General features: G+C 40.2%; 1 protein-coding gene across 10 annotated transcripts in view; it reads right to left on the reverse strand.

Moving 5' to 3' along the window:
* CCDC88A (coiled-coil domain containing 88A) overlaps positions 1 to 8,055 on the reverse strand; it is a 133,276-nt gene extending 125,221 nt beyond the window's left edge. For 9 of the 10 annotated variants that reach the window (XM_023228278.2, XM_023228276.2, XM_023228280.2 and 6 more), the window contains exons 1-2: positions 6,833 to 7,671; positions 6,636 to 6,736 (exon numbers count right to left, since the gene is read on the reverse strand). In XM_023228278.2, the coding sequence (XP_023084046.1) occupies positions 6,636 to 6,736; positions 6,833 to 6,895 (164 nt within the window). In that variant the 5' untranslated portion in view covers positions 6,896 to 7,671. Of the gene's footprint in view, positions 1 to 6,635; positions 6,737 to 6,832 lie in introns of all 10 variants that reach the window. The other variant, XM_023228272.2, reaches the window with a different exon arrangement.
* Between the last annotated feature and the right edge of the window lie 11,571 nt (positions 8,056 to 19,626).

The following is a 19,626-nucleotide window of genomic DNA, read 5'->3' on the forward strand; positions in this document are numbered from 1 at the left end:
CATGCTAGGTGCTGGTGATACATGCTAAGTACTAGGTTAGGTGCTAGCAATATATGAGACAAAACATCTAGCCCCTAAACAGTAATAAAGCAGAGCAATAGCTACTCAGGTGAAGGTACTTCAGAATCATAAGCAAGAAAACAACTCTGCCTGGGGACTTCACAAGGTATTAAGGGAAGAGCAGGAATTGGTTAGTCAAAGAAAAGGGTAAGGATAGTCTAGAGCAGGAGTCCCTAATCCCTGGGCCATCGACTGGGTCCATGCCTTGTTAGGAAAGCCACACAGCAGGAGATGAGTGGTGGGCTGGCAAGCATTACTGCCCAAGCTCCGCCTCCTGTCAGATCAGCAAAGGCATTAGATTCTCACAGGAACACAAACCCTATTGTGAACTGCACATGCGAGGGAGCTAGGTTGCATGCTCCTCATAAGAATATAAAGGCTGATGATCTGAGGTGAAACAGTTTCATCCTGAAACCATCTCCCCTCAGCCTTGGTCCATGTAAAAATTGTCTTCCATGAAACCAGTTCCTGGTGCCAAAAAGGTTGGGGACCGCTGCTCTAGAGGAAAATAATTCTAATGATAATAATATAAATAAAACAATAAAGAGCTAACATTATTGGACACTTTCTATATGTTAAGCATTGTACATACATTATACTATTTGATTCTCATAATAATCCTGTGACTTTTATCCCACTTACAAATTAAGTAACTTACTAAAGATCATACAGCTATATAGAGGTGACACTAACAGAGATCATACAAAACTAAGCTATAGGCCAGGCTCAGTGGCTCATGCCTGTAATGCCAGCCACTTTGGGAAGCTGAGGTGGGAGGATCACTTGAGCCCAGGAATTCAAGACCAGCCTGGACAAAAAAGTGATACCTGTTCTTTACAAAAAAATTTTTAAAAATTAGCCAAGTGCAGTAGCACATGCCTGCAGTCCCAGCTGCTTGGGAAGCTGAGGTGGGAGGATTGCTTGAGCCCAGGAGTTTGAGGTTGCAGTGGGCTGAGATTGTGCCACTGCAGTCTAGCCTGGGTGACAGAGTGAGATCCTGCCTCAAAAACAAATGAACAAAAAAACTAAGCTGTGAACTATCATGATTTACTTGAGGAACCATAAGTAGCTAGATATAGTATAGCACAAGATAATAATAATAACAGCAACCAGGACTGGGGATATAGTGGGTCAACAAAACAGAAAATAGACATATCTATCCCTGTCTTAGTAGAGATAATCCTTCCCCACCAGGAAGGAAACATTATCTCCCATCTTATAAATGTAGGAACTGTAATTTGGAGATGTTACGTTCACATACCAATAAGTAGCACAGATAGAACTGAACCCAAGTCTATCTAACATGAGGTCCAAATTCATTCTACTTTACTACACATGGCTCTATTATTCAATCATTCAACAGAAATATAGCAAGAACCTACTGTTTGTCAAGCACTGCCCTAGGAATACAGAGACAAAAGATAGAGTCCCTGGCTTCAGGAAACTCACAGGCTAGTCAATAGAGTCAAGCAAAGAGTCAGGCTGGTTCACACCTGTAATCCCAGCACTTTGGGAGGCTGAGGTGGGTGGATCGCTTGAGACCAGCCTGGGCAACATAGTGAAACTCCATCGCTACAAAAACCACAAAAATTAGTCAGGCGTGGTAGTGTGTGTCTGTGGTCCCAGGTACTTGGGAGGCTAAGGTGGGAGAATAGCTTGAGCCCGGGAGGTGAAGGCTGCAGTGAGCGGTGATCATGCCCCTGCACTACAGCCTGGGCAACAGAGCAAGACCCTGTCTCCAAAAAAAACCAAAAAAACAAACAAACAAAAAAAAACAGGAGATGACTTCTGAAGTCCCTTCAAACCCAAGATTCTAAAGGAAAAGAAAGGCTAAAACAAGTATATCACAATTACCAAGTGTTCCAAGTATAGTTCTCTATAACTATCTAATGGGTTTGGATCATAAATAATAATTCCAAATACTGTTCTGATACTATTAACAATTTTCTCATTACTTAAAACCCTAAGACATCCATATTTTCAACCATTTGGGTAATACGAATTGCACGTTTTTAAAATTTTAGGAGTATGAAATTAACTACAATGTCACAAATTCCTTAAAAACTCACAGCAAGTAATATTCAAAACTGGCTCCAGAACTAAACAACATCTTAAACAGGAAAACAATTATTTCTACTTCACTGTCACCAAGCCCTACAACTGATAAGTAACAATAAAGAAAAAAGATTTCAATCCACTGAAGTAGGAAATGCCCTATAGCGTACAGAAGAGCTGGCCCATCATTCCAGATCTCTAAATAGCTTCCCTCTTCCTTCCCATTAGTTAAAGAGGATTGATGTCATGTTACAAGTTCTTACAGAGATTATTTGATTCAAAAAGCTACTCAATGAAATTCAGGATTCATCTCTGAATACAGTAAATCCCAAGTCAGTGAACAGACTTCAAAATTGTGAGGCAGAGTCAGTAAACAGTGTCATGAAGAAGTTAGCTCTTCACTTACAGAGTCTGGGTGCAAAACGGCAACACCAGAGTCATTAAATTAATCAATTTTCTTAGTCTTAATAAACATTTAAGGTGAAAAAACTTATATAACAAGGTTCCTGGCCAGGCACGGTGGCTCACACCTGTAATCCCAGCACTTTGGGAGGCCGAGGTAGGTGGATCACGAGGTCAGGAGATCGAGACCATCCTGGCTAACATGGTGAAACCCCGTCCCTACTAAAAAAAAATACAAAAAATCAGCCAGACATGGTGGTGGGTGCCTGTAGCCCCAGCTACTCAGGAGCCTGAGGCAGGAGAACAGCATGAACCCAGGAGGTGGAGCTTGCAGTGAGCCAAGATCAAGCCACTGTACTCCAGCTTGGGTGCGGAGCGAGACCCCGTTTCAAAAAAGTTCCTATAACAAAAGTCCATGTTACATCTAAAAGCAATAATATAAGACTAGCAGAGCAAAAATGTAATTAAAAGTATATAAACAGCCAGGCATTGTGGTGCACATGCCTGCGGTCCCAGTTACTCAGGTGTCTAGGGTGGGAGGATGGCCTGAGCCCAGGAGTTTGAGGCCACAGTGCATTATGATCACATATTCCAGCCTGGGCAACATAGCAAGACCTCATCTTGAAAAAAAAAAAGTATACAAACATATTTTTACTGGTGGCCAGAGACCAAATTTGCCCTCCTCCCTGAAACAACTGGGTGGGGGAAGACAAAATACATAAAACATTTTTCAAGACATTGTACATCAGGCAACAAAAGACAGTGATCCCCAATAGATGGGAAACAAGCATGAATCCAATAACTGCTCCAGCATTACAGCCTTGAAAGAGTTTCCAGGCCACAGAACAGGAAGAGGGGAATCCAGGCAGAGCACACTGGAGTGAGCTGAGGAGACAGAACTGAGTCTGGAGACAGCAAGGTAGCTAAAGGTGACAGCAAGGTAGGTAAAGTACACAGGGCAGAGTACTTAAGAGAGCTGCACAGTGAGAAAGATCTGCAAAGGGTATCCCTCAAGTCTGAGTACTTATCAGAATGTAAGTGTGAGGAAACAACCCAAAGATAGTGAAAGAACCACCAAAAAGATTGAGAGCGAACACCACCAAGTAGGTCCTGTTCCCACCAGCTAGAATATTCGGAGGGGTTTTGCCTCAACAGTGTGACAAAGTGGTACTGCCTAACAAATCTTAAAAGCATGTCCCCAAAAGATCAAACTGTTTTCAGGTAACTTAATGCATCCCAGAACAAAGCTCAAGATTTTTGTATTTAATGGAATACAAAAATATCCAGCGCCAAACAAGTTAAAATTTCAAATGTCTGGCATCAAATTAAAAAAAAAAAAATCACCAGGCATGCAAAAGCAAGAAAACAGAATCCATAATGGGGAGAAATATCAATCAATCAAAACCAACCCCAAAATGACACAGACAGAATTAGCAGACATAGACATTAAGCCAATTATAACTGTATTCCATATGTTCAAGAAGCTAGAGAAAAGACAGAGCACGAAAAACATAGACATGGAAGATACAAGACAATTTCTAGAGATGAAGCTATAATATCTGGAATGAAAAATACGGTGGGTGGGATCAAGAGCAGACTAAACATTGTAGAAGAAAAGATTAGTAAGTTTGGAGACATCACAACAGACTATTCAAAATGAAACAAAGAAGACTGAAAGAAAATTGAATTAAACATCAGTAAGTTTTAAGACAACATCAAAGCGACTAGTATATATGTAATTGGACTTTCAAAAGGGTGAAGAGGTCAAAAATATATATATATATATTTTTTGTAGCGATAATGACTGAAACTTTTCTAAATTTGATAAAAACTACAAACCCACAGATCCAAGACACTCATCGAATTCCAAGCACAAGAAACATGGAAAATATATAAATAGTTTCATTTACAAAGGGTTCTTGCTCACAAATTCTGTAACTAAATGTACTGTAGAAATTAGACTAGGCCTAACTTTTACATTTACTAGGTACAGAGTTACAACAACAACTGACACTTTATAATAAAGTACATTAAAGCATATATTAATCTAAGTAAAGTGCTTAACAGAAATCCTAATGACTTCAAAATTAGCAAAATACAGCTTTTAAAACAATGTATATTTTGTTGTCCTATCAGTTAAATAATTTAAGATAAATTTGTGTTGATCTTATTTTAGCAAATTATTCAAACAAAGCAAAAGTATACTTTTTTTCTTTTCTTTTCCTTTAATTTATATAGGTCATTTACAACAGAATTAGGACACCAAAAAAAAAAAAAAAAATCTAAAGAAACTGAGAGGTGGAACTGAAAATACAGAAGCAGATTTGTGGTTTGGAAAGGAGCTAGCCCTCATGAAAAACAGCAACCTGGCAACCACTATTTTGGAATACCATCATTTTAAAAATATACATATATTTTTTAAGCATAAAACTGCATTCGAAGTGGAAACAAACTAATGTATTTGTTTTTAGCACCTCAGTTAAGTATTTAGGATGCAAAAAAAAAAAAAAAAAACAAAATTTTTTGGAAAAAGAATCGTACAAATAAAATTAAAGTGGAAAACTAAAGTAATATATTTCCCTATTTTTGTGAATACATTTTTTTAGCATACAAATTCAAAATTTTCTGTCTAAAAATAAGCACATAAAGAGACATAGGGGAACAAGTTCTGAATATCTAGTGTAATGGCTACCCTTTCTGTCATGTAGTTTCCCCAAAACAGAAGTCAGTTTATTATCCTACCATTTTGCTTAGGAAATAGTTAGATATTTTGAGGATAAAAAATAATTCCATTACACAGCTGTCAAAAATATATTTACTAACCCTGGAAATAATGTCTACGCTCTTTTTTCCTTTCTTAAGGAAAACATATATGCATATTCAGATAGCATACACATTTCTTTGGGTGCCTATGAAAATAAGACACTGGTTGAAAATGTATAATAGTATAATACTTCCCTGTTGGATCAACACGTACATGAAAAACAGCCCATAAATCTCTTTGAGCACATAGAGAAGTTAACGAGAGAGCAATTTTTTATAGATTTGACTTCTACCGTCTTAAACACAAAAATCTAAATCAATAAAATACAAACTTGATAAGGTTATCAGAGCAGTAAGGCAGACTTATACTCTAATAACAACTATTTATTAATAACACGCCGATTTCCCATACATATAAAAGTTCCAAACTACCTCTTCTAATCAGATTCTATTAAAGAGAAATAAGCCTAAGTACGCACTACTTTGAGCACAACTGAAAAATTCAGTTTGATAAACTACATTAGCGTACTTAGAATGCACGTATGCTACAATATCTGTAATTGGATAAAAACTGAGTTTTAATTTTACTAATCCAGCTACCAATATACTTTCACTATTCAATTTCCATCTCAAAAGCATACTTTCCTACTTAGTACAAACCCAATATTATAAACACAAAAGACAAAGATTTGCCCACTAAGTCGTTATCTAATTGTTATTAAGACTTGATACTTGCATTTCAAAACCTGTAAGAATACCTTAAAATGATCCCTAAAATATTAAGCAACCTAATAATTCACACAATAAATCATCTCATCAAGCTTTAGTTATTACAGGCATTTAAATTATTTACTACAGCAAGAGTCCTCACCAATCAGAACTGTTTCAAATTTTCTCTTCTGAAATCTGCTATTACTTAACGAGTTTCAAATTTTGAGCCACTTATTTCTAGATATAAAGGTTAATAAGAAACATTTCTGCATCAAATGCACATAACTTCACAGTAAAGTCTTTTTTCCTATCTTAGGAAACCAGATTCTCATTCTCTCTCTTATTTTACCAAATTATCAAAGAAGACACAATGTGGCTTGGATTTCAGTACTGAAGACAAGTGACGATACATGGTTGACAGAATGAAAAACTAAAGTATCACAATTTTAACAGGTAGAATTCCTAGGTTGTGATAATGGGCTGAGCGCATAACATTATCATTCCTTTCAAGATCTAATTCTTAAACCACCTGAATTTTTCTGGCCAATGAAGCAAATTAGGGGCTTAAAACATCGTGTCTCAAAGTTCACCGTATGCTATTTCTCAAAGAAAACAAGTTACCTAGGAAAGAAGGAAGAACTTACATTTGGAGCATGACCTGGTTCAGGAACACCCCATCCACCAAAGCCACATATTCATCAAGGTTGGTCCCATTTCCTGCAGTCAGAGGTCCAAACGTTTTAACCTAGAACAGAAGGATCACCACGACATGAACGCCCACCTCCATCTCTGCAGCCACAAATAATGCAGCAAAATATACAATAAAGGACACCCCACTTACCCAAGTGACCAAGGGGCTGGTCATGAACTGCTCCAAAAGGGGAGTAAAAATTTCGTTCTCCATTTTACAGAGTATGTATTTGAAAAAAGGAACTACCACAAAAATACGCCTAGGGAATTGGTCACTAAACGTGGAAGTAAGTAGAAATCAATGAAAGTCCATTTCGGCAAGGGAGGAAAATCCCATCGTGGAGGAGGGGGGCACTCTTCCTCCTCAAAAAACACCCCAGAGGGAAACAAGCCGAAATCCCAATAAGTGGCTTCGACGACGGACACCACGAGCAGCAGCCTGCGCTGGAAATGTCTGTACCGGGCGAGGAGGGGCAGAGAAAAGGCATCTGGAGGAGGAGGAAGGGAAAGGGGGCTGGAGCCCAAGACAAAAAGCCCGTCAAGGTTGTCCAGCTCCTGGAGGAGCCAGACCAGCGAAACTGCTCCCAGTGAATTAATCCCAACGTGGGCTAAATGAAATGTTAGACAGAGACCACGTTAAGGATTCCGAGGGGCCGCCAGACTCGACCTCGGCATTCCGACCTCTACACGTTCCACCCACCGATGGGCATGGAGCCGTTTTCGACCCGCGGAGCCTCCACTGCCCGCAGCCCCTCAGCACCAACAGGCAGGGCTCACCCCTTCCCCCCGAACAGACACCATCCCTCCGCCGCCCTCAAGCCTTGCCTCCAGCCCCCTTCCCCTCCCGGGGGTGGGGGCTTGAATGTGTGTCCCTAACCCCCCAGCTTCCTAAGCCCTGCCAGCCTTTTCAGCGCTTCTCTGGGAATCCCTGGCACAAAATCACCGCCTCGCTCCAACCTCCTCCGCCCTCTATGGAGAAGCCGGAGTAACGGCCTCAGAACCGCAGTGCCGCATCACACCCCACCCCTCGCCGCCCGCCAGAGCCGCCCGCCAATGCCGGGGGCCGCCGTCAAAGGGAGGGCGCAGCTTCCTCCGCGCCGATATCCTTCCGCCGACTCCCCGCCCCTCCCGCGCAGCTGCCTCTGGATTGTGGGAGAAGAAAACCGCTGCATGAGCGCGCTCCCGAGCGAGCGCGCCCCCGGGCTAGCCCCGCCGCCGCCCAGATCCTGGCGGCGGGCGCGGTCGTGGACGCGCTTTCGCTGCAGCTGCTGGGGAGACACCCCCCTCCTCGCTTGCGCCCAGGACGGTTGCCAAGGCTTGGGGGGCGGGGACAGGGAAGGCAGAGCAAGGGGTCTGTCTGCTCGCTCGCTCGCTCATGCCTAATTATGGTTTATTTCCTCCCCGAGTGCCTTCTTTGATATGTGAAGGAAAGGGAAAGAAATCCTCTTTTAAACGTGAGGGTTGCAGACAACCTTTTTCGGACAGTTTGATGTGTTCTGTAAAGCATGCCTTCCCCCCAGCAAAATGGAATAGGAAAACTCACTGCAGCAAATGGCAGAGGGACTTGAGCCGCAACTTGGTGGGGTTTTTTTCTCCTTCTTTTTTTTTCTTCCAAATCCAGTCCACTAACACATGAATGTTCTTCAGAGTTGCAAGTGACATACAGTAAGATTTTTTAAAAACCAGAGCTGTCTGTCAGCACGTTGGTATTCCCTAACTGGAGCAAACGTGACATAGACATTGTTTTTTGGTTTTGTTTTGTTTTCTTCTATTTGGCCATTGAGGGGTCGGGGTGGGGGGGAATCCCAAGCAAAATCAAGAACTACAAAGAAGAAACATTTGGAAGTCATCCAAGTTGGGTGACAAATAAACAGATTACATATTTGTCATAAATCTCCATGCCATGCACGACTGGAACCTCGACATAATTTTAAGTTCCCTGGCAAAATCAAATGTTACTCCTCATTTAAAAGGAAAATAAAGACTTTTTTTCCTGGGGTAAAATGGGCATGTAGAATGCAATCTTTTTTGAGAAAAGATAATATAGTTTTATAATGTGTGCTATGTTTACATTACATAAATATTTACATAGAGTATATATTTTAAATTAGCAGTAAAATGTTTCTGTCATCACACAATTAAGAAACAGCACAATTTCTTAATTGGGTAGTTGAGAACCTGGACTCTGAAGTCTTCCTGCCTAGTTCCAATATGCACCAGCTGTGTGAGCCTAGACACGTTATTGAGGCTCTCTGTGCTTTGGTTCCTTCACGTGTAAAGCAGGGCTAATAATAGGGGTAAGTGAAATGGCAGCTTATAGTGAGTGTTCTATAAATGTCATTAATGTTGTTTTTAACATTATTCCTTCAAAATAAAGAACCTTTATGAAAAAACTTGAAATGTAACCTTTCCACTTCAGTTACAGGAGAAAGGATCTTGCTTTGAGGAGGAGGGAACTGAATGCCCTTTGAAAATCATCTTAATTAAAATCAGGATGCATTCATGTGGCACTTTGCTAGGTAGTGTACAAGTAGAACCTTGAATTTCACTAGTCAGTACACAAGCCTTCAGACATCCTTATTGCTAGCAATCTTTTCCATCTGCTCTTGATGACTTTTTAAAAAGTCTTTTAGATATAGGAGTCTCACTATATTGCCTAGGCTAGCCTCAAACTCCTGGCCTCAAGTGACCCTCTCACCTCAGCCTCCCTAGCAGTTGGGACTAGACGTGTGAGCCACCACGCCTGGCTTGGTGACTCCTTTTTTTGTTTGTTTTGTTTTTTGAGACGGAGTCTCACTCTATTACCCAGGCTGGAGTGCAGTGGCACGATCTCAGCTCACTGCAACCTCTGCCTCCAGGGTCCAAGTGATTCTCCTGCCTCAGCCTCCCGAGTAACTGGGATTACAGGTGCCCGCCACCACCCCCTGGCTAATTTTTGTATTTTTAGTAGGGACGGGGTTTCACCATGTTGGCCAGGCTGGTCTTGAACTCCTGACTTCAAGTGATCTGCCTGCCTCGACCTCCCTAAGTGCTGGGATTACAGGCAAGAGCCACTGCTCTTGGCCTGATGACTGTTTCTTAATAGTAGTCCTTTATTTGGCAAATGAAACGCAAACAGAAGGAGAGTGGGCACCAAGAAGACAGCATTGCTTTCAGGAGCAGCCCAGTGCTTGACATATCCACTTTTCTTTGTAATCCCCCAGACGCTTGACAAAACAATATGGAAGTAATTATGCCTATACTGGGTTTATCCTAGGACAAATCAATCTGCTTCATTCATAGACAAAAAACCAAAAAGTATTAACACCAAATACAGCAGGTTAGGGGCATTTCGAAGTGGTGACTGAAGAGTTAGCACAGGAGTCATACATTAAGGTAGTATTGTTTATGCAATTTAGTACCCATCCCTCACAGAAATCTAGATTCTCCTGTTGAGCCAGATGGCCCCAGATGCTTTCTGGTTTATCTTTAGGTTTTACGCGCGCGCACACACACACACGCACACACACACACACGCACACACACACACACTCAACAAAGAAACATGAGGAGTTAATTGTAAAAACAGGAAACTTTAGACCAGACTGAGGTCTGGAGGAACTTATTTGAAAACCTACCAATTCACAATTCCCTAGTTTAACAGCAGCCTTAAAAATGCTTTATAATATCTCAAGAGTACAACCAGTAATTTCTCTGTCTGGTTAAAGAGGGATTGTACATTATACCCAGTTTAATGGTCTTTGAATTGCAACATCCTATAAAATTAAATCCAAAAGTTTCCTATCTACCTTTCACTGAGGAAGAAATTTCTCAAGATTTCTTCAAAGTACTTTTGTTTTGTACTTTGTAGTCATTTATGTGTCCTGAATGCATTCTTTCTTGGAATGTTAAATCCAGCACGAAAGGGGTTTGGAAAAATCATACCCATCTGGTTAGGATGTAAGTTGTTTGCTTAGCTCTCTTCTAATCCGAAACTAAACGGTTAGAATGGACCATGGTCCCATTTAGAAATCACTAGAGAAAGACTCTCCCCTGTGTATTATAATTGAGGCTTTCTCCTTCAGGTTGCATATGAATAACACAACCCATGTATCAAAAGCACCCATATGAATTTCTACCCATGTCTATCTTGATCTATACTATAGGAAGTGATAGACTCACCCAGAACCAGGTTCCTTGGTGACAAATATTTTTAAGTACAGATTTGCAAAGCTAATCGCATTCATAAGCCAGTGCAGCAGCAGAATGGCACCATTGTTTATAACAGACAATAAGTGGAAACAACCCACATGTCCATGGACTGAAGAATGAATAAATAAAATGCGGTATATCCATATAATAGGATACTATCTGGCAATACAAAATAATGAAGTACTAATACATGCTACAACATGGATGAAAGGATTATGCTAAGTGAAAGTCATAAAGAACAATACATTGTATTATTCCATTTCTGTGAAATGTCCAGATAAGACAGATCTATAGAGACAGACAGTAGATTAGCCTAGGGCTGGGGAAGTTGGGGGAGAATAGGAGTGATGGTTTAGGGATGTGAAGTTTCTTTTGAGAAAATGAAAACATTCTAAAATGATCATGGTGATGGTTGCACAACTCTGTGAATATACTAAAAGCCATTGAGTTGTATACCTTAAATGGCTGAATTGTATGGAATGTGAATTACGTCTCAATAAAGCTTTACAAAAAAGAATGGCACCATTGCCTCATGAAGTTTTTTTTAAGTCATCAAGAAATCTAGTCTCTAATAGCCTTTTTAAAAGGGGCCCTTGATCTAATAAATTAGATTTTTAAATCACCTAAGAACACAGAAGGCTTATATTTTAATTAGCCAACATAGTTTTAAGAGGAAATATACAGAGAGAGAAAGAGAAATTAGGCAGTTTGCTTAACTTTTTTGAGCATCAGTTTCCTCAGTAGTTAATGAGCACACTGGTTTCATTCTCTACTGGACTTTTGCTTTGACCAGTGGAGTTGTTCTGTCCTGTACCTCAGCTGAGGAGAGGAAAGGTGGAAAGATATGACAGAGAAGAGAGAAGGGGTCCTCCTTTCAGACCAGTATCAATTGGTCTTCTCAAACATCCTACTTCCGTGTTCCAAGTGAACCTTCTCAAATTCACAGTAATATCCCATATGCCTGTAACCCTGCATATGCTTCCATCCCTGTCCAGAATACCCTTTTCTGCTTGCTAGCTAGGCCAACTCCCACTCATTGCTTGGGATTCAAGCGTTACCTCTCTGTGAAGCATTCCTCTACATCAGACTCGGGTGACACTCCTTTTTGTACGTGCATAGTATCAAATCTTCCCTTCATTTCTGCAACTTGCTCTAAATGGCATGTATTTGCCTACAATTACTTCTCCTTTATTCATCTTTGTGTCCCTGGGTCTAGGGCAGTGCCGTGCAATGGAGGGCACTCTCAGTCAACGGATCAGAGTCTTCCTCACGCCACGATGATTAGTGTAAAATCCTAACGATAGGCAAGAGCTCACAGCAGAGTGACTTCTGAGAACTATTTCATTAACTAATGACCTTGAGGAGCCTTTAGCTAGATTCTTGCTTGCCAGTGAATTTGAAGAATCAAAGGTTTTGCCCAGGACGTTGAGGTCATAAAATAAATAGCTTTCAAGAGAGCTATTTTCCAAGTAATTTTTTTTTCAGAGAAAAGCTTAGAGGAATACATAAACATCGTATAATCTTTTATTTCTTAGTCAGCATGTAATGGCATATATCCTTCTCAACACCCAAACTATTTTTTATTTTTTGTCATGTTGATGGAAATCTTGTAAAAATGTATCTAAGCTTTGTTGAACAGTATATTCTGAACAGAAATTGGTCTCTTAATTGTTTCACTACATTTGACCTAATTGTGTGGTGCTTTTAATGTTGTGATAAATTCAGAGGTTTTTAAAAGTGCAAGGGTGCGGCCAGGTGTGGTGGCTCACGCCTGTAATCCCAGCACTTCAGGAGGCCAAGGCAGGTGGATCATGAGGTCAGGCGTTTGAGACCAGTCTGGCCAGTATGGCAAAAACCCATCTCTACTAAAAATACAAATATGAGCCAGGTGTGCTGGCAGGCACCTGTAGTCCCAACTACTTGGGAGGCTGAGGCAGGAGAATCACTTGAATCCGGGAGGTGGAAAAAAAAATGTGCAAGGGTGCATTCACAGTCTCCAGATAACTAAGTTTTGAGTTTTATTTTACTTTGAATTTACTTTGAATAGTTTTCCTATCTTCTTTTGTGGCTGTCAGTAACTCCACCTACCTATAGTCCCCAGTCAAATGTGCTGCTTCTAATTTTCTGGATGCTGGGAATACACAGACTGTTAAAACACTCTGAAAGAATTAATAGTCTTTGAGTGAAATCCTGATAGGCTCTTCAGTGAGTGGAATTGATGGATTTGTGACAGGCCTGGAGTGTCTCTTGGTATAATGTTTTTGCTTACGTTCAGTCTCCTGGTCTTTATTTAGGTAAGCGTGGTGCTACTCAGTTTATTTAACTAGTTTGCTATGGTGTGATGCAAAAGTTCTGAATGTTAATCGTCACTTACAAAGTATTTCCAGGGTATGACTGTCCTATCATATAGTCAGTCCTTGCGTTGGCATTGTTCCTTCTTTAATTCTTCAAACCTAAGCAATAGGCAGTGACTCATTTCCTCTTAAGATGCTGTTTGGGCAATATGTATAGTGAGACTTTATCTCTACAAAAAAATTAAAAATTAGCAGAGCGCGTTGGAGCACAGTTGTAGTCCCAGCTAGCATCATGGGAGGATTGCTTGACCCCAGGAGATGCAGACTGCAGTGAGCCTGAGATGCACCACTGCACTCCAACCTGGGCAACACAGTGAGTGTCTCAAACGAAACAATACGCTGCTACCAGAAAGATACTAAGCAAATGAAAACCTTATAGAGCCGTGGTCCCTAACCTTTTTAGCACCAGCAACCGGTTTTGTGGAAGACAGTTTTTCCCTGGGCAGGGAGGGGGGATCTTTTCAGGATGAAACTGTTCCATCTCAGATCGAGGTATCGTATTCTCATAAGGAGCACGCAACCTGGATCCCTTGCATGCGTAGTTCATCACAATAGGGTTCCCGCTCCTATGAGACTCTAATGCCGCCGCTGATCGGACAGGAGGCAGGGCTCAGGCAGTAATGCTGGCTCCCCACTCAACTTCTGCTATGCGGCACAGTTCCTAACAGGCCATGGACCAGTACTGGTCTACAGCCCAGGGGCTGAGGACCTCTGTTATAGAGGAGAAAATAAAAATGTGCAGAAAAGGACAAATACTGTAAAATAAACTTTTAGAAGTTGAAAAAAAATTAACTCTCCTATTCTGATCATAAGCCTATTCCCAACCTCTACTATTCAACTATTTACATCTTAGAGACAGACATTAGCAATACCTAGTTGAAATAGAACCTAGGAAGAACACCTGATGGATGATTAATAAAATACATAAATATTCCATGTAATGGGCCCTTTCCTCGTGGTGAAGATCACAATTATAACTGATGAGTAGCATGACACAAGAGCTTAAGATGTTCTAATAAAAGAAACACAAACTGGGCATTCTTGGGTATAACAATACCATCTTTAGAACATGACTTAAATTTTTCACACAGCATTCCTTTTAAGGTAAATGAGCAAAAAGATTTCCACATAAAGAACCATTGGTAGTTTTAAGGGTACTGAAAATAAGCGTGAGTTAAAACAAGTAAATACTTTGAACCATAGGAAAAGCAAAGATCTGCTTCCATTTTAAAAATACAAATTACAGATTATAATAAACATTACAAGTGAGGATATCTGAAGATATTTTATTTCCTTCTAGTGAATGATAGTAGGAAGATACTAAGAAATGCATACATTAAGTGACTATGTAATTGATGTTCTGCTGTTGAGAAGTTAAAATTCACATGAAACATTTAAAAAATTTACAATTTAAACGTTATTTCCTAATTTTCAATCAATACATGCTCATTGATTATTTTCTTAAAATATTAGTTTAAGAAGAGTTCTCAGACTCAATTTTATTTCAACAATTTTTTTAAACTAAAGATCTCTCTTTGGTTTCTTCAACTAAAATAGCGATATAAAATATTCAGTTATATTAGGTTTACTATTTTGCATATTTTGTAAATCATTTTATTTTCTCATCATAAAAATAATACATTTCATTGTCATATTTGGAAAAAAAATCCACAACACATAAATAAAACACTTAAAAAAGAATAGGCCAGGTGTGGTAGTTCATGCCTGTAATCCCAGCACTTTGGGAGGCCAAAGCAGGTGGATCACCTAAGGTCAGGAGTTCAAGACCAGCCTGGCCAACATGGTGAAACTCCTTCTCTACTAAAAATACAAAACATTAGCCGGTTGTGGTGTCAGGTCCCTGTAGTCCCACTTACTTGGGAGGCTGACTCAGGAGAATCGCTTGAACCCAGGAGATGGAGGTTACAGTGAGCCGAGATCACGCCACTACACTCCAGCCTGGGCGACAGAGTGCCTGTCTCTATAAAATAATTTTAAAATTAGCCAGATGTGGTGACTGATGTCTATAATCCCAGCTACTCAGGGGGCTGAGGTGGAAGAATAGCTTGAGCCGGAGGGTCAAGGCTGCAGTGAGCCATGACTGTGCCACTGCACTCCAGCCTGAGTGACCCAGTGAGACCCTGTCTCTAAAGAAAAACAAAAACAAGCCTGAATATGCCTCTCAGTTTGTATTAATCAATAAATAGAATTCAAATGCATTTTTAGTAATGATATTTATCATATACTAAATGCATAGTATTGCCAGATCAACAATTTTTTTTTTTTTTTTTTAAGACGGACTCTTGCTCTGTCAACCAGGCTGCAGTGGCGCCATCTTGGCTCAGTGCATCCTCCGCCTCCCAGGCTCAAGTGATTCTCATGCCTCAGCCTCCCAAGTAGCTGGGATAACAGGCATGGGCCACTGTGCCTGGCTAATTTTTGAATTTTTAGTAGGAGATGAGGTTTTGCCCTGTTGGCCAGGCTGGTCTCAAATTCCTGGCCTCAAGTGATCTGCCTGCCTTCACCTCCCAAAGTGCTGGGATTACAGGTGTGAGCCACCACAGGTGTAAGCCACCACACCCAACCCAGGTTAACAATTTTTACAACATCAGAGTCCAAATTCCTATAATCATGTATATGATTTGGTTAATATATCTTATAAAAAAATTAAAATAGATTCTCCATGTTAATCACAAAATTGAGGGTCATGAGTTCTAAGTTTGTCAGTGCATTCTCAATTTCTTCACTAACCAATATTTATTGAACCACCATATGTATAAGATAAGCATATTGAGCACAAAAGGTTGTGTCTAAATGAGGCCAAAAGAAATAAAACTACAAACTATATATTATTCAATCAATTAGTTCAGAGGTTGGCAAACTTTTTCTGTAAAAGGCCAGATAGTAAATATTTTAGGCTCTGTGAGCCATAAGGTCTCTGTCACAATGACTCAACTCTGCCATTGTAGCACGAAGCAGCCATACACTATAGGCAAAGAAATAGGCGTGGCTCTGTCCTTGTTGAATACACAGGATGCAAACAAAACAAAACAAAAAACAGGAATGACTTTCTTCCCAGTGAATTAACTGACTACAGATAATTAAATAAACTATCCAACTATATTGTATAGTTACCTTCTGGAATTGCAGAAATTGTCTACGAGCTCCTTGAAAGCTGAATTTCATTGCTCTGTTGATTCAGATGTAGTTCAAATTGCTGTCATTCTTTCAGCATGTTACCATTGAGAACTTTTCTTCTGGATATAAAACTTTTTGTTTGTTTGTTTCTAGTCTTCTTGAGTTCTAGCAGGAAGCAGAGGGCACATTAAAATGTTTAACTTTAGGCTGGTTCAAACAAAAAAAAGCATTTAAGTGAAAAGAAAGTAATGAAGGGATGATTTAGAGAGGCATGAGAAGGTAAGTGAACCAACACGGGGGCAGGGAATCACCCAAGGATGAACAAGAGCAGTGAGCACTTCTCACCCCTAGGCCTGAAGGGGCAAGAGGAGGAAACTGTGCTGCCAGAACCCTGAAAGACCTGGAGTCTTGGAAGAGGAGTCACTAAGTAGGAACTGTGTCCATAGAGTGTGGAGCCACTGCCATAATCATGATGCAGAAGAAAGGCAAATAAATATCCCAATCTCTGTGTACTCCTCACTTATATTTCAGGCCAGTGCTTCCCTTCTGGCTGAATCCCCTGGAAGCAAAGAATAAGAAACCCCATATGATGGTGTCCATAGAGGTCAACTTTCAGGGCACAGAGGACAGAGTGGGACCAGAAGCCCCAGCAGAAGACTGTGTAGTACAGAGCTGCCTGTGAAAGGTATGGAGAACACCTAGAACCATTTCTGTAGATTTTCTGAAAGCCATATAAGAAGGTAATTATTTCCAATTTAACAGAAGCTTAAGCTTTTGGTAAAATGTCATGAAGAGATAGAGGCAGCTGATAAGCACGTTAACAAACTGCCATAACGTTTATGGCATATAGGTCAACATCTATGATCTATTGCTGCAAGGTATTAATTTTTTTTTGACAGTGTCTTGCTCTGTCACCCAGGTTGGAGTGTAGTGGCATGATCACAGCTCACTGCAGCCTTGATCTCCCAGGCTTATGCAATCCTCCTATCTCAGCCTCCTGAGTAGCTGGTACTATAGGTGTGTGCCACCATGCCTGGCTAATTTTTTTTTTGAGAGATGGGGTTTCACTATGTTGCTCAGGCTGGTCTTCAACACACAGAGTCAAGTGATCCTCCTGCCCTTGCCTCCCAAAGTGCTGGGATTACAGGTGTGAGCCACTGTGCCTGGCCAACAATTTTATTTTAACTGACAAATATATAGTTTCAGTGTCCTGCAGTGTCTTGCATATAGTATGTGTTCTGTATTAGCGGAATATGTAAATTTGTTGAATTAATTAATTTTCAATCATTATGAAATTAACATAGTAGGCCGGGAAGAGTGGCTCACACTTACAATCCTAGCACATTGGGACGTGAAGACAGGATGATCGCTTGAGCCGAAGAACTTGAGACCAGCCTGGGCAACATGGTGAAACCCCCTCTCTACAAAAAGTACAAAAATTAGCCAGGCATGGTGGCGTGCACCTATAGTCCCAGCTACTGGGGACACTGGGGTGAGATGATCACCTGAGTCCAGAAGTTCAAGGCTGCAGTGAGCCGTGATCACACCACTGCACTCCAGCCTGAGCCACAGAAGGAGACCCTGTCTCAAAAAAAAAAACAAAGAACAAAAAACAACAACAACAAAAAACACAAAGGGGCCAAAAAGTCTCCTAACAAATCTTTTTTTTTTTCTAATCATCAGCTAGATTGCCTATATTTTGCAATACATTCATCATGTGAGGATTTCGACTCTGAATTGGGAAGAAATTATTTGTGTCACGGATCACAAACTCCTACACTCTTTTTACGGAAATTTACTAGTAGACAGACCTCCAAGCTCTGGATTGGATTTATTTTGATCCCAGAAGGCAGCCTACTCTTAGTTTTAGATCTCAACCTCCTCATTCTGTTTAGTTTAAGACATTGCAGTAGTATATCTATTTTATTATGGTAGCTACAAACAGTTTTGATTTAGTCACAATTTTGAATTCCTCAGCTGTCTCAGTCTTCTTTATTTTCGCTTTTATTTACTATAACCCTATGATTGAATATTTTTTAACAAGGGTCATAAGGACAATGGCCATATTTTTCCTGCAGTGCAATGTGAAAGCATTTTTCTCTTACTCAATTAGCAAGAGCATATCAAATTACGTAGAATTGGCAAAACTCGACATGATTTTGCGAAGAGCAAATCCTGCTGAACTAATTTCTTTCTTTTTTTTTTTTTAACCAACTGCAAAACCTGGCAGATGGTTTAGCAATGATCACCTCTGCAAAACATGAGCTGTGTCTACTTACTGGTATATACATCATGTGTTTTTAAATGTACTGCAGTTTACAAGTCTGAGGTAGAATCATGAGAGGAATACCTTCTTCTGTCACTGTGTGAATGCTAATCTCAGCAAACAGGCATAAATGAGACTGGAATTGGTTATTGAGTATGCCACGTACACACAGACTGTAGATCATCCTTTGTCTCCAGAGAAGCAGGAAAGTAGAATTCCACCTGGCTTAGAAATAGGTGACCTCGTGCAACCAGGATTTCTCTAAATTGTGACATAATATCTCTGTACTTCTGCACCAAAGATCCTTCATCTTAGCTATACTACAAAAAAATCTGGCTGCTAAGAGGCAATAGGGAAATTAAAATTCACCAAAAACATCTATATATTTCAAAAATAATCTTTTAGTAACATCTGATGCTTCCTGAACTTGTGAGAAGCACCATCCACAAGCCTTAGCTGCAATGTCTGTCTAAAATTTTACACAAGGTGTTTTGTTCAGTATGAGAACTCTCTATTTAGTTCCATTTCTTTGTTCATTTAACAAACACACATTATGAGTATTTACTGCATACTAGGCACTGGAGACATGAAGATGAATAAGACATTTTCTTTTGACACACGAACCCTCAGAGACCTTGTAGTCTGCTAAGGAATACAAACTGATTATTCTAAAACAATTCTATCTGTAATATATGCTATTTGTGGGAGAAACAAGGTTCAATAATGGGGAGTCAAGAAAGTCTCCACAGAAAGATGACTTTTGAGCCAGGCCTTGAATGAAAAGTAAGTGTTTAATGGGGAGTGGAAGTACAGGGAATTTCAGGTGGAAGAACCACCAAAGCAAAGCATCATCAAGGTATAGAAGATTATATTGTGTTTGGGGAGCCATGAGTAGCTTGGCGTGGCTAAAGAAGTTTCCAAATGTGGATAATGGTGAGAAATGAAAGTTGAAGTCATATTGAGAACAAACCCAAATATCACACTAAAGAATTTGGC

The sequence above is a fragment of the Piliocolobus tephrosceles genome, chromosome 15, assembly GCF_002776525.5.
Source record: "Piliocolobus tephrosceles isolate RC106 chromosome 15, ASM277652v3, whole genome shotgun sequence".
Lineage (NCBI taxonomy): Eukaryota > Metazoa > Chordata > Mammalia > Primates > Cercopithecidae > Piliocolobus > Piliocolobus tephrosceles.